The sequence below is a fragment of the Ictidomys tridecemlineatus genome, chromosome 1 (genome assembly GCF_052094955.1).
Source record: "Ictidomys tridecemlineatus isolate mIctTri1 chromosome 1, mIctTri1.hap1, whole genome shotgun sequence".
Taxonomy (NCBI): Eukaryota; Metazoa; Chordata; class Mammalia; order Rodentia; family Sciuridae; genus Ictidomys; species Ictidomys tridecemlineatus.
Window position 1 is genome coordinate 131,636,482 of NC_135477.1, and position 18,801 is coordinate 131,655,282.

The window sequence follows — 18,801 nt, forward strand, 5'->3', positions numbered from 1 at the left end:
TGGCATGTGTAGACGCACAACATTAATTCAGTGAGGGATAATACCATACTTTTATTTCACTGTTACACTGAAGGCTAAAAATAAAGACTGATTTTGTGGCAATGTAATATTGAAAAAGAAATGACAGATACTACCAAAAATAAGAGTGGAGATGGACTAGGAAGTGTGGAAGAATTCTAGGTGCTTGGCTGAAAACAAGAGTGAGGTAGTGAGATGGGTGGGGCAAGCCAGGAGCTCAGGAAAGCAGCCTTCACACTGTGGTTACTTCTGCTTGGTGCTTTTGCAAGCCTTACCTGGATGTTGTCTTGAACAGCCACATATAACTAGATACGGCACAAATGCTTTCCATGCAAGCAAGAGACCTGAATGCGTTTTGAATTCCTTAGAGGTCAACATTGGGCAGGCCAGCTTTGAAGATGAAGTGAAAGCAAGGGGTGTTGAAGAGGTGCCCCAGTGAGAGTGGGCCTGCCCTCAAGAGAAGCCCAAAACCTTCCATTCTCTGGTCATTCAGCCCTACATTGGACTATAACCCACCATGGAGGAGAGGAGGGATGGAAAATCAGGAACTACAAAGACCATAAGATAATATTTTGTGCACAATGATTTTATTGTCCAGGACATCTGCACTTTAATGTACTTTATTTTAATTATCTTTAAAGGAAATACAACAAAATAATATGGCAATATCAAAGGACAAAAGCCAGCTTTATTTAATTGGAAGGGAAAAAAATCTCTCTTTTGTTTCATACACAAGAAAGCATTAGGGTGGGTTGTTTGAAGAAGAGAAAGGAGTAGGGATGAGGGCCTTAGGGAAGGGTGTTGGCAGGATGAAGGGAGCAAGGTGACTCAAGTAGTTGATTCCTGAACCTGTCTCCAAGTATCTGCAGGCAATGGAAGGTGAACTGGGGCTGCCACTTAGCTAGCACAAATCAGTAATGACCATGCCTTTAACTAAGCAACTAGGTACTAGGAGCCAGGAATCCTTCTTACTTGCATTTCTTATTTAGTCTTTAGGGCAGCTCTGTTATAGAGATAGTGTTACCCATTCTCCCAGAGAATATCTTTCTGAAGGCTCAACAGTTAGTAAACTGCACAGTTAGGATTCAAAGCCTCTTCTTTTGGCAGTTCTCCTGCTTTTCTAGGGCCCCTACAACCTAGGCCAGGGCTGGAAACATACACTCACTGTCTGCCACCAGGGGTCACACTAGCCCATTTGGATCTAGTAATAAACACAATTAGATCTAAATGTAATTAACTAACTAAATAACTCAGGCCTGTCCAAGTTTAGTCTTGCTAAAATGGTAACATGAAATAGGGTCATTATAAATGATTACTGGGAAAACAAGAATAGGTTTGAACAAAATCTCCCCCACTCCCTCCACCTTGTTTTAAAAAACGATTGGCTCATACTTCCTTTGTGCCTACAGGAGAATGGGGTGGAGAGGGGTGACTTGTATTTTAAAAAAACAAGATGAAAATGACTCAAGTATTGAGACAAACCTGCTGACAACCCATACTCTTTTACTCTTTCTTGAAATGATTAATTTTGGTTGCACTACAGTGACTTTTCTGTGGTCTGAGCCTCAGAATCCCTGCTTCCCTAAGGACAAAGCACAGGCTGGAATTTGTACACAGGTTTCACAGAAGAAAGCAGAGAAGCCAGCATGTCACAATGTTCACATTCTACAGGATGATTACACTGAATTGCACAGGCAACAATACATTCATACGGCATGAACATGTTTTCCTGCAAATGTTTAGAAAGCTTTTTAAGACATTCAATGGGACTCTGTGGCAATTTCTTTAGGTGAAAAGAGAGCTGATAGTCACTATGGTAACCAAGATGGAAGTAACGAGGAGTAAGATTAGACCCATGCGACATAATTTTGATCGCTTTTCACGCTTCTTCTTTTTTTTCAATAAGGTGTCAAAACCCGGCGTGTACATATCTCCCAACCAAAATCGTAGGTCATTGGGATTTTCCTAAAAGAAAAGTACACAGAGAATATCATCAATCAGTGATCAGTCAGTGTTACAGACTAAAATTGCACCACAAGACACTGTCAGAGATCCTGAAGGTCCATATTAAGGTTGTCCTGGGTGAGGCTTAGGTGACACAGCTCAAGTAAGAGAGGCTTGACTTCCCTGAATGTTAAAGAAGCCCACTATAGTCTCCTGGCTGACCAGGGATCCTGCAGCTAATTTATAGGTCTGCATCAGAATTCATTAAAGAACCTGAACAATTTCTTATTAAATTGCTGACATTGGAGGTTCAGAAAAAAAAAAAACAACACACAACAGTGTTTCTGTCGTCTTTTAGCCTATTTAGTATTTTTTATACCTTTTAAGTAGTGTGTATAAATTAGGTTAGTAAGCTGGTATAGAATTAAAATTCCTTGCTTTAGGTGAACCTTAGGGGTTTGATTTTGTTTGCATGGCAGGGATAAGCATATTTGGTGAGCTTGTTCAGTAAACACACAAGCTGATTTCCATGGAGAGAGAATAAGATGAAGTGTCAAGAGTCCATTCTGTGATTTTCAACCTGTTGGTCTCCCTTGTAGAGGGCTTCAGCTTGTCTGCCCTGCAGAAGCTTCACAACCATTTGACCTTCTAAAGAAAAGACCCAGTATTTCCTTTCTCACGTGGGTTCCTGTTCTCTGTGTTTCTGTTTCACCGACTTCATGTTCCTTTCATTCCCAGAGAGTCATCTTCAAGTGAACCTGCTCTCCTACATCCAATAAATCACCTGCAAACTCTACTGTCCATACATTTGAAAAATCACATTTCTTCTTATCCTCTGCCATTTTAGTGCTACCGATTCAGTGTCCATGCCTGACACCTAGTAGGCATGCAACAAATTTACAGTGAATGCTGAATTCACAAAGTCACTCTAGGCCTCATTATTGCTCTCCTGGATGCTTGCAAGGGCAGGAAGCAAAATGCCCACCCTCTCCCTGCCTTTCCAGTCTCAGGGGACATAAAGTCAGCTGGAGTGTGGCACCACCGGCTTCCACAGCTGTCAATCTCAGGGTTCACTGAACTAGCTTCAGACTTCTGTGTGCATGGCTAAGAGAGGAATGTGCATGCATGCAGGGAGCTGGGGTACATCTGGCAGTGGCATTATATCTCTTCCATCACTGTGGTATGAGTTTGAACTTCTTAGTCTTAGAAATGCTCAAATACTACAATAAAATTTGGAAGACCTGTACTTAAGGATATTGATATATAAAAATATTTGTCTACCTTACTCTTATCTTTCATCTTATTTGAGTCCTAATCAGAGGTCTGCATTGTGCCAAGTTTCATGCCTCTATTGTCCATTAAAAGCTTTCATCATGGAGAATATCCTTTCTTAAATTCTGCTTCTGGCCTCAGGTACCTTAACCACCCATAAATGGTGTCAGAGTTTCAGGAAATATGTTAGGGGCTCTGTTGCTAGATATGAGATGAGGGTAGAGTAATAATTAAAGAAGTTAAATTATGGAGGTACAGGAAGAAATTTTAATATAAACATAAGCCATGGCTTCCAGAAGCTTCCCTCAGGAAATTAGTGCTGTAGAATAGTGTCATGAGGTCCATGAACAGGCCTGAGAAAGGAGAGTGTGTGTGTGTGTACACATAGAGGGTGTGGCACAGATTGTTGTTTTCAGCAAAACAATGTGTCATTTATGTTTATGTTTGATCTTTCCAAACATAATTCACATACTTGTTCAACTTATAAAAATTAGTCTTCATTGCCAATCATCTTCCATTTCCTTAGATTAACATTGAAACTTTTAAAAATTAAAGTTGTTTAAGTGATACATTAAACATTATAATGCTTAAAACAGGTTCAACACATCTATCTCCTCCAACATGTATATTTCTTCATAATTGAAAGTGATCAGTATCTTTCTTCTGGCTTTCTGAAATGCACACTACTGAACTGTCATCTGCAGTCACACACCTTCTGTGAAAAACAGCCTACCATAGCTTCCGTCTCCTGCCCAGTTGCAACCGGGTAACCATTCATCAGCATTCCCCATCCCTGATCTCTCCTATTCTCAAACATTTTTTGTCTTTATTTCTTAGTCTATTTCCCCACCATTCTATTACATTGACTGTGGTTCTTGCAAAACTGGACTCCATACTTCCACACATTCTCTCACTTTCCTGTATTTCTGCCTTTGTTCTTGCTGCTCCAGCAAGAAGAGCCTCCCCACTCATGTAAACTATCCCCATTTTTTTTAATTGTGCACACCCTTCAAGCTCAAAAAAAATTAATTTTGTCATGTAGTCTTTTTTTATGATTAGGGCTGATTTTTATATCCTACCAAATCTTCCCAGCACTTCTAACTATGATTGCAGTCATCCTGTGGTGTCTTGTTCTTAGTGTTTGTTAATTTGCTCAGTTAAATAAATTTTTTGAGAGCAAGGACATAAAATCCATCTCTACATTTCATTCTCTTCTCATGAACATAAATAATAGACACAAACAAAAGCATGGGGTCAAGAAATGTTTGGAAATAAATACATTTTTTTTTCTAGCAGTAGATTAGAAGTCCTGACCTTAAACCTCCTGTTAAGAAACCCAAGATTTAAAGAAGAAAGAAAAGGAAAAGACCTGCACATGTGGGAGAGAATCTGCTTTGGAAATGACTTGGAAAGGGTCTACTGTAAGGAAGAGATAGATTCAATAATGTAATTTATGAAACATCAAAGATTCTGGACCAGAAAGTATATCAAGGAGTGCTTAGACGAGATTTTTAAAGTGTGGGTAGAACTTAAGGGGATATGTTCTGTCCCCTTCAAAGGAAAAAAAAAATAAAGGCCTCTGGTACTTCAGGTATAAGGCTTGGAACAGATACACATTTTTTCAAAAAGGTACTTGGAAAATGTCAGGCTTTATTGGCCCAAGGCAGATGAAGACAAGCCAAGGCTGGTTAGGAATCCAGTCCTTTCAGAAAACAGAGGGCCACCCTCTCTGCTTTTCAGGTATTTCTAGGTTTTCTGTTTCTGGGTGACATCAGGGAAGAAAAAAAAAAGAAAAGAAAGAAAAACTTAAGTTGGGTTTAAACTGGGTGAATGAGTTCATTGCATACTTTTGCTGTGTTGAAATGTTTTTGTTTTGTTTTGTTTTGTTACTGAGACACAGGAAAATGACCAAAATGTAAATCTTAAATCATGGGGTGAGCTTGAAATGAAATGATCTCTGTTAAGAACTCCCTTGCCCAGTACCTAAGACAAAGCACTTAAATATTTTTAAATAAATACAGGATGGGAAATAGATTCTTAAATGTTCATGAACGAAATGGTTAGAAACTAGGGGAAAACAGATAATCTTACCAATTAATTTTCAAAAACATTTTATCTTCCCAGAAAAATCTTTGTTCAATGCCACATTATTTTTTTTCCTCTCTACATTATATAGATGCCAGTAATGACTGAAATTGTAAAACTCAAAACAAATAAACACAGATTTTGACTAAGAGGGACAAAGCAAAGTCAGAGGCCCAAATAATCTGAAACATGGAGATTCTGTCTAGTAAACAGTGCCTGCCATCTCACTAACACTTTCTTCTAGGGTTATTTAATTGACCCCCCTCATCAAATGAAGAAGGTGTTTCTTAGTCTTAAATACCTTCAGATGTCCCGAGAGGTTTGTGTGCAGGGAACGTTTATCATATTCCTCAATGGTCCACGAAGGGTTCTTTTTTCTTTCTTCCATAGCTTCCTCCATACTTAAGTCCCCATACAGTGGATTATTCTTCATGACTGAGGACATGGATGGTGGAGGGCTATCAGGAGTGACAGAGCCCTCCCTGCTGGATCTCTTAGTTCGCTGAGCAGCAATATCCTTCTTTTCTCTCTGTTAAGAGACAAAGAGACAAGACTTCTCTAATAAATGGCCTCTTGATGGTAGAAAGTGCAATTAAGATAACTGGACCTGAAAATTTGCTGATTCTGCCTACAAACCTAAGAGAGTAGGCCAATGAATGAGAAAGGGCTGTGGTACCTACTTTGACTTAGAATCTTACCATTAATTAAATTTTTTCCTTACATGTGATCTTATTCTGAGTTAATATTCATTTAAAGGCTATTTTATAATAGAATAGAGATAGAATGCTGTTCTTTAATTCATCTGGTAGAATTCTGAACAAAGCCAATTTTCCCAGCTTACTTGAATTTTGATCTAGTGACATTATACATCACTCTATTTTGCATTCCATGACTGATAAAATTAATATTTAACACCGTTGTATTAATCCAGAAAATTCAAGATTAAAAGACATTTAATAGATATGCTTTGGATTTAAAAATGCTCTCTTGGCTCCTATTTCAGACAGCTTTGAGGACTGGTCCAACTTATCATTGTACTCTTCTATGTGTCTACAGACCAGCCCTCTGCTAGATGGCTCACATACTAACTTTCAGATCTTGAGAAAAAACATTTTCAATGAAGCACAATGTGGATTTAGAGAAGTACACATATGATGAATGTGTGTCTCAATAAATGTTCACAAACCCAATAAATCCAGTTTCACATCCAGAGCAAGGAGCTGGATGTCAGTGGCTCATTTCCTACCTATTTCCCAGCTCTACCCCTTGCTGGGTCCAGTCACCCCAAATGCTAACAGCAGAGGTTAATGTGGACTCATTTGGTCATTTATATAAGTGTAATCATACAATGCCTGCCTTTCTGTGTCTGTCTTATCTTTCAGAATTTTACGTTGATGCGATATTTCCCCCTTCAGAATGACAAAGATGTCGTGAAGGCAGAAAGTTCTTAAATTAAAATTCATTATCTAAATAGAAATTGAGATCAAACAGAAAAGCCATAGAATAATGCTGTATTTACTATGGAGCATAAAGGGAAAGAAATCTCACATAAGTTCATTTTCAGATAGCTTAAACCATTTAAAAACTGGTGACCCACTTCCTTAATTGACAATACCATTTCAATAAATGTATTTCCCATACTGAAACCTTCATAAACAGAGAGAATTCAACAGGATTTATCTCCTCTCAGTCATATTTGTGATGATCAATATACTAATGTCCTCAGCATCTATTGGGATACATGTTGGAATACATGAATAAATATATATATATATAAATTATATTTAATATATTTAAATATACATTGAATATATATATGCTGAAGTTGTAAACTAGTATTATATATAATTTCATTCTGAAATGGCTGGTAACAAAAGAAAAGAAGTCATCTAGATAAACCATTCACATTCTCCTTGGTGTTGAGTTTCCCCTCTCTTAATCCATGCATTTTTCACATACTTAGAGATCAACTTGGAGATTCTTTCTGACTTTAATAGATTCTTGGTCTGTTCAAAGTCAATTTATATTCTTTTACACCACAGTGTGCCATAAAATAATAAACCTTTGACTTGCATTTATCTTAAAAATGGATGGCTTCGTAAGTAATGTTTCAGAATTGAGCAAAGAATAATTTGATAAGAAATTTAGATTGCTTGAGCTAACATAATTCTGACTCATTTTTTTTCCCTTCAAGTCTAGACATCTTTGATCATTTCTGAAGAGGATAATTCTTCTGACATTGACAAATTGGCTTTGTTAGGTTACTTGTCTGCTGAACTGTTACTTGCTTCCTAAATAAGAAAGCTCTATAATGAAGAAAATAAATTTGGGGACTCACGGAAAAAAAAAAAATTACACACACTATAAGAATGTCTATAGACATTCTTATAGACATTCTTATAGTGTGTGTAATTAATTAATTATAATTAATTTCTAAATTAATTATAATTAGAAAAACTATATATAAAATATAGCATAATAATCTGAGATACACATATACATTCTAAAAGAACATTCAAGTCCTATTTCTGGACTATGTATCTTGAAAGTTTTGAGTTTTATCTTAGATTAAGGTGTCATTGAGTTTTGCTCTGAATGTCAACTTTACGTTTGAAAGACATGTCAAGGGAAACTGTAACTTAACTTTATTAAGAATCTGATGGAGGCTGGATGTGGTGGTACATGCCTGTAATCCCAGTGTGTATGTGTGCATGCGTGTATCTGTGGTGGGGATGTAGTTCAGTGATAGAGCACCTGTCCAGCATGTGGGAGGCTCTGGGTTCAATCTCTAGAACTACCAAAACAAAACAAAACAAAACAAGTATATGGCGAGATTTAAAGAATACTCGTTATAGTTGAGATTCACTTGTATTTGAATATTTTTAAGTAGCAGTAAGAAAATTAAAAAAGTATAAATCCAACTCTAACCTTCCATTTTGTTTGACATTCTAGATAGAATATGTTTACCCAAGGAAAATTCAAGAGCAATTCCATTGTTTTAATCAGATAGATTCTGAAGTACATTAGACTTTAAAACACTTAAGGAAAGAGACACTTAAAAACTTTATCTAGACTTTTCTGGATCAAACCATTACTTTCTTCATTTGTTCTTTATATAGCTGATTATTATACCTTTAATATGCAAGCAAAATGTCATTTAATAAAGAGACTGAGAAGAAAGACATATGCATTCAAAAAACAGAAAGCAAGAGGCCATTAGGGGAAAAACCTCTAAAAAATGTAGTTCAGGAAGAGGAAATTTGGTAATAGAAGGAAAAATTAAGACGCAAGAAGGGATTCTGAGAAAAGTAAAAGAGAGAAAATTGATAAATTTCTTGCAAAATGGAAGAAATAATATTTGCTAATCTGTGAGTTTTAAAATAAGAAGTGAAAATACTGGATAGTGATAAGTTTAAGACATATATTTTGATTAGGGTATATGAGGAAATAATTTCAGTGAGAGCATAGAGATATCACTAAAAATAGAAAAAGAATATATAACTTTTAAATCAATGGAACACTAGAAAAAAATAAAGGCAAGTTGATCAATCTTTAAGCGGACTAAAAAAATGAAACAAAGAATATAGATGAAATATATCAAGAAAATAATCATATTAATAATGAACAGACTAAGTTTCCTAGTTAAGTGACAGAGGTTATCAGATCAGATTTTTTTAAAAAAAAGTTAAATAATGTAATATTTACAAAATAAATACCTAAAATATAAGGACTCAGAAAGTATGAGTGTGAAAGACTGTAAAATATATACTAGGAAAATATAAACAGTGAGAGCTGGGTGTGGGGGTGACTAGCTAAAAGCTCACCAATTTTGTTTCCCCTTCCTGAGCACATAGAATTGTCCTGAAGATAGAAGGGGGCCCATTGACATGTAGAAAAAAATCAATACAGAACACTCCCAAGATGGTGCCTGAAATCTCCCACAAGATTCTGGGCTTCCTTTCTTCACTTCCTCCTATTCCTCCTCCTTCTTCTGCTCTTACTTCTCTATTTCTTTTTTGATGACTTTGTAGGCAATGGTTCTGAGATGGCAGAAACATAAAATGAAACAATTTGATATTCTGGGTCATGGTATTCTGCAAAAACCATCTTCTGATCTTCCAGTTTCTCCTAAATGTGGTTTATTTTTCATCACAGGGTACAACAGCCTACCCTCAGTGATACAGGGAAGTGAGAGCTTGATATTCCACAACTGTATGGCATTAGCTTAGCAGTCAAGAAGTGGAATGGGACGAAAGTGACACTGGAAAATGAAATGATGTTTATTCATATTATACTGTGGAAAACATTTGGTATAATTATTACCTGTGGTCAGGTAATAATCTAAAACTTTAGGAGAGAGACATGTAACTAGTCAGAGCATTTACATACATTATTACAAGGCTCAGAGCATTGGCAGAATATAAGAAACAGTCAGGCATGGTGGCACCCTTAGAAACTCAGTGAGACTCTGTCTCTAAATAAAAAATACAAAATAATGCTGAGGATGTGGCTTAGTGGTTGAGTGCCTCGAGTTCAATCCCCAGTACCCCCCCCAAAAAAAGAAAGAGATGTAATTAGAGAGAAACTATGTCTCTCATTTTTCCTATTGAGAAAGAAAGAAATTACTATAGTAATCCTATTTCTACCACTGTAAGTTTATAGAAGGGACATCTGTTAGGTATAGTGATGGGTTTACCTTGAGATTGGTACTTCTGAAGGGAGGTGAAGGTTCTCAACTTAGGAAATGATGATACTGTATTCATATACATATTTACATAAATGGTGATAAATATATATATGTAAGATATATATAAGGAATCTTATTTATTATAATATATAAATACATGGTCTACATATTTAACAGGATAAGATAATGGTAGACCCTAATTACAACATCAGTAAACACATTTTTTCAAGAATATATGCAGTTGGATTATGATATGTGACTAATGAAACTCTGATATGACCTGAAAAATCCCAAGCAAGATCTGGGGTTCATTTTCTCCCTTTCCTATCAACAAGCCTATAGAGATTCCAATACTATAGAGCTTCAAGAAGGAAGGCTTCAATTCTACTTTGAAATGAGCCTCTTGGGACAACTTTACCACCTTCATCATACCCAGTATGAATGAGAGATACATCTTACTATGGTAATTCAGTAAGAATTTATATATATTTGTTTCCACAGTATAATTTAGCCTAATCATTAACATACACACATATATATATATATATATAAAATCTTAGATATATGATATATACATGCACACATATATATTATATAAGGAAAGAGACCTTCTATACATTATAAGTCACATCATACTATATTGTATTATTATATGTGACATATAATATATAATTATATAATATTTATAATAATGTTATTATGATAATATATAATATCATTTCAGACAAAATCCACTTTGTTAGATACAAAGTTGCAAAAGAAAACGAATAAAAGTAGACATCACCAGTAAACTATAACTCTAAATTTATATGTATCTAATAAAATAAGTTTTATAAAGCACATCCTGAATTATGATTATTTTTATATATGAAATTTTTATCAAGCATACAAAACAATTATTAAAGATGATTTACACAATAAATGAACAGGTTTGATAGAGTGGCATATATGTATTTATTAAAAAACTGAAAATATTTCATTTTTAAATATACACTGAAATATTTCAAAAAACTTTATAGTGTGTTAGGCTCCAAAAGAAATTAGAGACTCAATATTATATTGATCAACCCCTATTACCTTAACAAATTAGTTATAAATCTGGAAATCATCAAGAAGGTAATTTCAAATACAAAATTTTGTAGACATTTAAAAATACATTTTAAAGTCACAATAATTTAAATTTTAAAATTTAAGATGGAATGAAAGTGAAAAATGGTCCATTGCAAAATTGTTGTATGGAGCTGAAATAGTATTTTGAGGGAAATTTATGGGTATATATTCTTTTATATTTTATAAAAGAAAAATGGAAAAATGAATAGGTTAATAAGCATCCATTTAAAGTCTTCCAAACAAAACCCAGAGTAAGTCTAAGAAATCAGTCAAAATAAAATAATATGAAGCAGAAATAAAATAAACAAAATAGAATAACTCCAGTTATACAATGGAGAGAATGAACAATGTTCAGAACAATTTTTTTTTTGAAAAGGCCAATAAATTAAAAGAATCTTTAGCAATTCTGCTCAGGAAAATCATACTGACACAAATGACACTGAATTAGAGATGTAAAGGGAACATGAGAAGAAACAGTGGAGATAGACAAACAATAAGGACCTGCCTGCAGATATATTCAGGGATAGAGTGCTTGCCTAGCATGCTTGAGGTCCTGGGTTTCATTCCCAGAACCTACAAAACAAATACAAATAATAGTAACAATAAAAAATCTAAAAAAAAAAAAAAAAGAAAGAAAAGAAAAGAAAAAGGAAAAGGAAAAATGAGAAAGAGAGAGAGAAAATAATCTTAACTACCTTTTTTTTTTTTTTTTTTAATGGTACTGGGGATTGAACCCAGGGGGATTTACTACTAACCTATGTCCCCAGACCTTTTTGTTTTTTTAATTTTTATTTTGAGACAGTGTCTTTCTAATTTGTCAAGGCTAGTCTCAAACTTAAATACTTCTGCCTCAGTCTCCCAAGTAACTAAATAATCTCAGAAGCTTTAAAATCTTACATATGATTAGGTAATTTCTTATGTAATATTAACTTACTCACCTTTTTTTTAAAAAAGAGAGAGAGAGAGAGAGTTTTAATATTTATTTTTTAAATTTTCAGTGGACACAACATCTTTATTTTATTTTTCTGTGGTGCTGAAGATTGAACCCAGCGCCCTGTGCATGCCAGGTGAGCGAGCTACCGCTTGAGCCACATCCCCAGTCCTTAACTTACCCATCTTAATTGAAAAAACAGAAAATACTAATAAGCTAATGATAATATAAGTTTGAATCAATAGTTTAAAATTTACCCCACCCAGCCCACACAAACTTAACAACATCATAACAAAGAGATTTGCAGTCAAGTTCTAAAACCAGTTTCTCAAAACAAATAACTACTATCCTTCTTAAATTCATCCCCAAAATAGGAAAACAAGAATACTCTCTAGCTCACTTTATAAGGTTGGCATAAAGTTGTGATAGGGGCAGTTAAAAAAAGAAAATTCTAAGCCAATTTTCTTATCTGAAAATAAATACAAAAACTATAAGTAAAATACATCAGCACAAAATGCTACAATATGTACCAATGATACATACCAGGATAATCAGATTTATAGAGAAGGGTGTTTTACCAGGAATATGGTAAAATAGTAGAATATTAATGAAATTCATATATTAACAGGAAAAATTTAGAGTTTTGCAATAGTTACAGAAACGATTTGGAAAATATTCAAACATATTTAAAGAGAAATCTCTTAGCAAATTAGGAAGAGTGAAGAATTATTTTAAGCTCTTTAAAAGAATGGGCCCAAAATGTCCAGGACACAGTTTACTTAATGGTGAAATATCTGAAGTATTGATTGATTGATTGATTGATTGATTATTGTGGTGTTGTTTGATACCAGGAATGAATCCCAGGGCACTTAATCACTATGCAATAGACCTTTTTTGTATTTTATTTAGAGACAGAGTCTTGCTGACTTGCTAAGTGTCTCACAAGGTTACTAAGGCTGGCTTTAAACTCTTCATCCTCTTGCCTCAGCCTCCCAAATTGCTGGGATTACAGGCGTGCACCCCCGTGCCTGGCTTATTTAAGTTTTTGAACTAATACAAGGATGTCAGTAATCATATCACTATAATGTTGCAGTGAAAGCTCAAAGTAAAGCAATAAGAAAAAAATAAAGAAACAAAAGAGATATATTTATAAATAGTGAAACAAAGCAGCAAATGACACCATGATACAGAGGAATATTAACATGCAAAATAAAATAAGGACTTTACCACATTTCCTGTCTTCAAAATTAATTTATAACAATCAAGGGCATACATGGCTTACTACTATAAAATATGATTTTAAAAGGACTACTCTCAAGAATAATAAGTTTTCTACTATTTATATATAAATCTAATGAACTATATAGAAAATTTTTATGTGGAAAATTGTATGATATAGTTGAAAGCCACGTGAAGAATAGAATAAATATAAAGATATGTTTGAAGATTGAGAGAATCAAGATCCTGAAGATATCCAATTTTCCCATTTTGACCTATATGTACAATGTAATCCTAATAATAATCACAATTCCAGCAAGGCATTTTGTTTGTACTTCATGCATGGGTTTGTAGACAAATGAATATCTGCTCTCCAGGAACCACAGTAATTCTGTTTTTCAAATTGCTTGGATGCTTATCTTTATGAAACACAGATTTAATCTGGTGATTTTCTTGTTTAAAAATTTTCACTTATTTCTTCAAATTTTCAGGATAAAATTTAAAATCTTAGACAAAGCATATAGATCCTTGGTGGCCTGACCCAGTCCTCTCTAGAACTTTATCTCCTGACTTCTACTACAGGTAACCAGGGTTCTGGAGTCCTGAATGCAGTATTGTCACATGCATGGTGTCTTCAATGCAGTCTTTTTAGTAAGACATTCAGGTCTAGTTTAAGAGCAGCAGAGAGGGAAAATGTGGTTTGTTGTTGCTGAATTCAGACCATCCAAGGCCAATTTTGTAACTGTGTTGGGGATTCTTTGAGCTACATAAATTGAGTATAACTCAATAAATCATGTTCTCACTGGTACATACAGGTAAAACTATGAGCAACTTGATGATGCTTTTTGATCTAATTATAGATGGCAATTTGCATACCTACAAATTCCCATAACCATCTCCCTAAAAAAAGCTAAAATTGAAGACTTTTGTATGTGCAGGGCTGTTTCAAAATAGTAAACAGGAGACTAAGAATAGAGACATTCTTAGTGAAATCATGACATATGTGTTCAGCAACTACCAAGAAAAAAAAATAAAACAAATATGGAGAGACAGGGTGTGAGAGAGAAAGGAAAGACATTAGAATTTAATGAAAAAAAGAGAGCTATAGGACTGAAACAGAGTGAAGAATGGTGATTTTATGAAATGAACCTCGTAAATGACATCACCTAGAGATTAAGGAAGAGAAGTATCTCACCCTTGGCCTTTGGCTTCAGCTCACAGGTTTAGTCTGGAATGTTCCTGGGTTCTGAAACTGATGTGACAGAAGGCAAGAAAAGATATAACAAAGAGATTAGTCTGAAAAGATTTGGAAGTCCAACTGCTAATCAGAAGAAAAAAAAATTAAGAGGCCTATCACAATACCTGAAAAAAACACATTTTATTACTTAAAATAAATTTTAAGCAAGTTTTTCCTTTTTTTTTTAACCTCATTTTATAGAGTTGGCAGAAATATTTGGAATACAATTCTGAGTGCTTTCATTAGATACATGCCCCAAATCATTTTAACAACCAGATATATTAGACTTTAGAAAACATTTTTCATTGCATTGATGTGAAATTTATTGTAAAGCTTTTTTTTTTTTACTTCTCTAGTGAATGTATTTAGAAAGAGTATAGTAGTGAAATCAAATAATATTTGTTTTCCTTGAAAACATGGGAGACCTGAATATATGCCTAGACAGAAATTGATAACGTCACTGGTTACTGACTTGCCTGAGAACAGTGCTTAGTTCTTCATGTTATATAATATGGTGTTGGTGCATGTAAAAAATGGCTTAGGAAATTTCCTCTGAAAGTGGATTGCAAAATTAAAAAAAAAAAAATTAGAAATTAAGTCACTGACATAAATCCAGTATATATATTTCAGAATTCAACTAGATATTTGAGATCTTCATGGTTTCTGTTTTAACTACTGAATTAACACCTATTTGATGGCAAGTTTGTAGGTTAAGTCCTTTTATGTTCCATGCATCCCAGATACCCTGCCCCTAAGCAATATATTTCCAAAAAATTAGTTTTACACCACTGACATTTGTAAGGCTTTCTTGTGATTATTAAATTATTTTTTGGGTTAGCCACACAGCTTGACAGATATACTGAGTGCATTCCTTACCCACTCATACACACAAACATCTCCAACCAAACTATCTATAAAATAATGGAAGTGGTACTGTATTTATCTGCTGTGTTCTAAATTCTAATGAAAGGATAACTTCAATATACATTTTGGGATATAGGTAAATAATAATATATACATACACACTTCTATTAAAATTTCTTCCACTCTTACAGAAAACTGCTTCTCAATTATTTTACCTTTTATTTACCCTCAATTTTAAGGAAACACTTTAAGTAAATCTTGTGCTCATTTTGCAAATGAAAATACTGAGGCCTGGACTGATTATGAATTCTCATACTGGCTTACTGTGGATTTGAGACAAGAAATCAAGCTTCTAATTCTCTATCCCAGTTCTTCTCATTGGCTTAATGACTTCCCACCATGGTGAGGATTTTAAAACTGGCAGGGGTCACTTTCTGGGCCTAATACCTCAATACACCAGGCATATTCAGGGTCTTCTTTCAAGTGTCATTCCAACTATTTAAGACTTTCATATGCCCAATTCTTTGAGATTTATTTTTTAATCCAACAAATATATGGATACTGGATTTTAAGATCATCAAAGAATTTAGGAATATGATGGATCTTTAAATCCAGTATTTTGGGTATTGAGGTAGGTATGGCACAAACTGACCAGCAACAATTAGATTCACTGCTTCACTTCATATTACCATACCCAAATTTGTGCTTGTTTCACTACCACTTATTCCCACTCCAGGCAGTATTCCAATGGTAATAGCCCTTTAACAAGTCTTTTACCATTTCTTTTTAGGGTAAAAGTATAACTAAAGCATGTTTATTTGAAGTTTACAATTAACCAATAACATATATAAAGAGACACATGAAGCAGAAGTTCACCTCCTTGGTTTTTCCTTCAATAGCTATTTGGACTCAACAGGGCCTAAAGGAGAATGTGTCTTTTAAAAATTTGTATTTCCTTCAGGTTTAGGAACAATAATCAATAGTTTTCATCTGTGATCTTCCAAATGAAGGAAATAGGGCAACTCTAGTATCAAACCAAAGATTTTAGATCAATGTGCTTCAACCTCAAAAGAATTGTTGGTTATATTTTCTTAATCTAAACTTCATAGAATGGGGGGGAGGTACAGTGTGTAGATCTTCTGAAATAATTTTGAATCATTTTATTCTATGATATAAACAATAAAAAAGATAAAGGAGGTATTTTATTCCATTTAACTTTGAACAAAACACAAAACAAAATGGGTGTGTGTAGAAAGTGAAAAGGGTTTGAGGATTATAAAAGAATAGATGCAAAAAATTTTAAAATTCTGTAGTCATAATCAGCTGCCTTACAATGGAAATAAATTAGAACCCTTATAGGTGGAGGAAACACTTACATAATCATTTGAGTGTGCTTGATTTTGAATGATCTCATGATAAATGTCCCTAGGAGCCCACAAACATACCACAAAGGAGTCACTTTACACCAGGACTCAAGAGCAGCAACTGTTCTTGAAAGAAAACAAATTTCTGTTCAGGGAATTTGAACCACTCCAAAGGATTTAATGACTTGCAGGGGTTTGTAGGTCAGTCACATCTGTTCTAAAATGAAATGCTTCTTCCTGTTTCTAAATTGCCTAACCCTTAACCCCATTAGCCTTTACTTCTTAAAACAAAGATTATTCCTGTTTCATTAGCTGTGCAACATGCAGGGCCTTTATAATTTTTACAGCACATGGAATTCATCATAGCTATAAAGCTATAAAGAAGAATAATCTTCTCTTTTTGGTCAGCAAAAAGAATAAAGAGTCAAACAAAGAACAAGATAAATAAGATCTGCATTAAGTTTGAAGGTTTGATTGATACGTCATGTCTACATGGACACCTGTGGAAAATAAGTGTATCTGAAACAGACGTGCGCCTATCCAAGATGGAGTATTCCTGCGTGTTTCCCTTCTTCTCAGTAGGTTTCCATTGTTGTGCTGAGTGCTCTCCATGTAAATGAAGGGATCTAGTCAGAGGCAGAAGCTAGCCCCAGCTGCCTCTGAGGCTTGAAAACCCCTGCATTGTAAGCTTCAGAACCTTTATACTAAGACTACACCAGAAGGCAAACAGAGGAAGGGTCGACAACAACCTTATTTGCAAATATAACAGTTGGTTTAAAAATTATTAAGGGAAGGAGTAAAATGAGGTCTATACAAAATCTAAAACGCAGACAAGCAGAATAGCTAGTGATTGGAGGAGAATGAATGGGTGGGAGAATTCACACATTTTATAAAGACATTAGAGAAAGGTTGGAAGAGAGAACACTGCCTTGCACTCTGTTTCCTATAACCTTCTTTTTCACAAATAATGAAATGTCAAATAACGAGAAAGAAACAAGCCCCCCAGATTTATATGCCCCCAGATCTTACCTGTGAGTAGACAAGGTTTTGCCAGTGTTGTGCAGCAGGATAATGCCCACCCGGAAATCTCGCGAGGCTAGCCTGCAGAAGGGCTGGGCTCCTCATTAAAGACTTCACGTCAAGCTGCAGGAATTTGTCAGGATGGTTGTTATTGGGCAAAACAGAAAGATCCATGTCTCCCTTCATCTACAGTGGAAACAAAGGCAGGCAAAACTGCTCCGGTCAGACTCCTCCATTATTAATGAGCCTGAGAATGCTCCGACTAGCATCTGAAACCAGGTCTTTGCTGCACTCAGAAGCCACTCTCAAAATGACATGTCAACACACAGGAACAAAGAAACAAAGCAGCACACTTCCCTTACACACACACACACACACACACACACACACACACACACACAAGCTTTTGAATGGGACAGTCCTGCACTGATTAAAATAAATAGGATGGCAAAATTAGATAATGTATGGCATTTAATGTCTCTCCATTCAGCCTGAAATAACAATCTGAGGGGCACAATTGTCTATGTAAAAGCTGCCAGAATCTCAGTGTTATAGCTCATAATTTAGAACACAGGAAATAGTCACCTGGAGAGAGACACTGCTTGATTTTTCTCTCTGAATATTGCTGAGCTAACAGCAGAGTTGGCCCTGCCTAGGCAGCCTCACATTTGATAGGCAGTATCTTGTTTCCTCTCATGTTTGACTCCCAGAGACTTAAGCTCAAGTGAAACCTAATCAGATTCAGGTTGTCAGCTCATTCTGAACAGGAAAAATGGCAAGAATTTGTTTTATAGTATGCTACAGTAATTTAGTGCCCCAACCTATTGCCTGGACCCAGCCACAATCAAGATACCTTTGACTGTTTCTAGCTATGTAAGCTTCTGTGATGTTTGTGTTCACATTTGGAACCAAAGGGAACCATAGCTGCAAAGTTTGGATGATGTGTTGTCTTAAGTGAACCCCTCTGCTGTTAAGAAAGCTGGGGACAGTGTGGGGGGAGGGTGCGGAGGGGCTATGGGCAGTGTCAAGCAGCAAATGACTATGGAGAATG

General features: G+C 35.0%; 1 protein-coding gene across 1 annotated transcript; it reads right to left on the minus strand.

Annotated features, from left to right (window-relative positions):
- Window positions 1-583: 583 nt before the first annotated feature.
- Minar2 (membrane integral NOTCH2 associated receptor 2) lies at window positions 584-18,036 on the minus strand. The gene is made up of 3 exons (XM_005324147.5): window positions 17,760-18,036; window positions 5,621-5,848; window positions 584-1,983 (listed from the first exon to the last, which is right to left on the minus strand). Exons 1-3 carry the CDS (start codon window positions 17,934-17,936, stop codon window positions 1,804-1,806), a joined length of 585 nt encoding a protein of 194 aa, XP_005324204.1. The 5' UTR covers window positions 17,937-18,036; the 3' UTR covers window positions 584-1,803.
- Window positions 18,037-18,801: the final 765 nt, after the last annotated feature.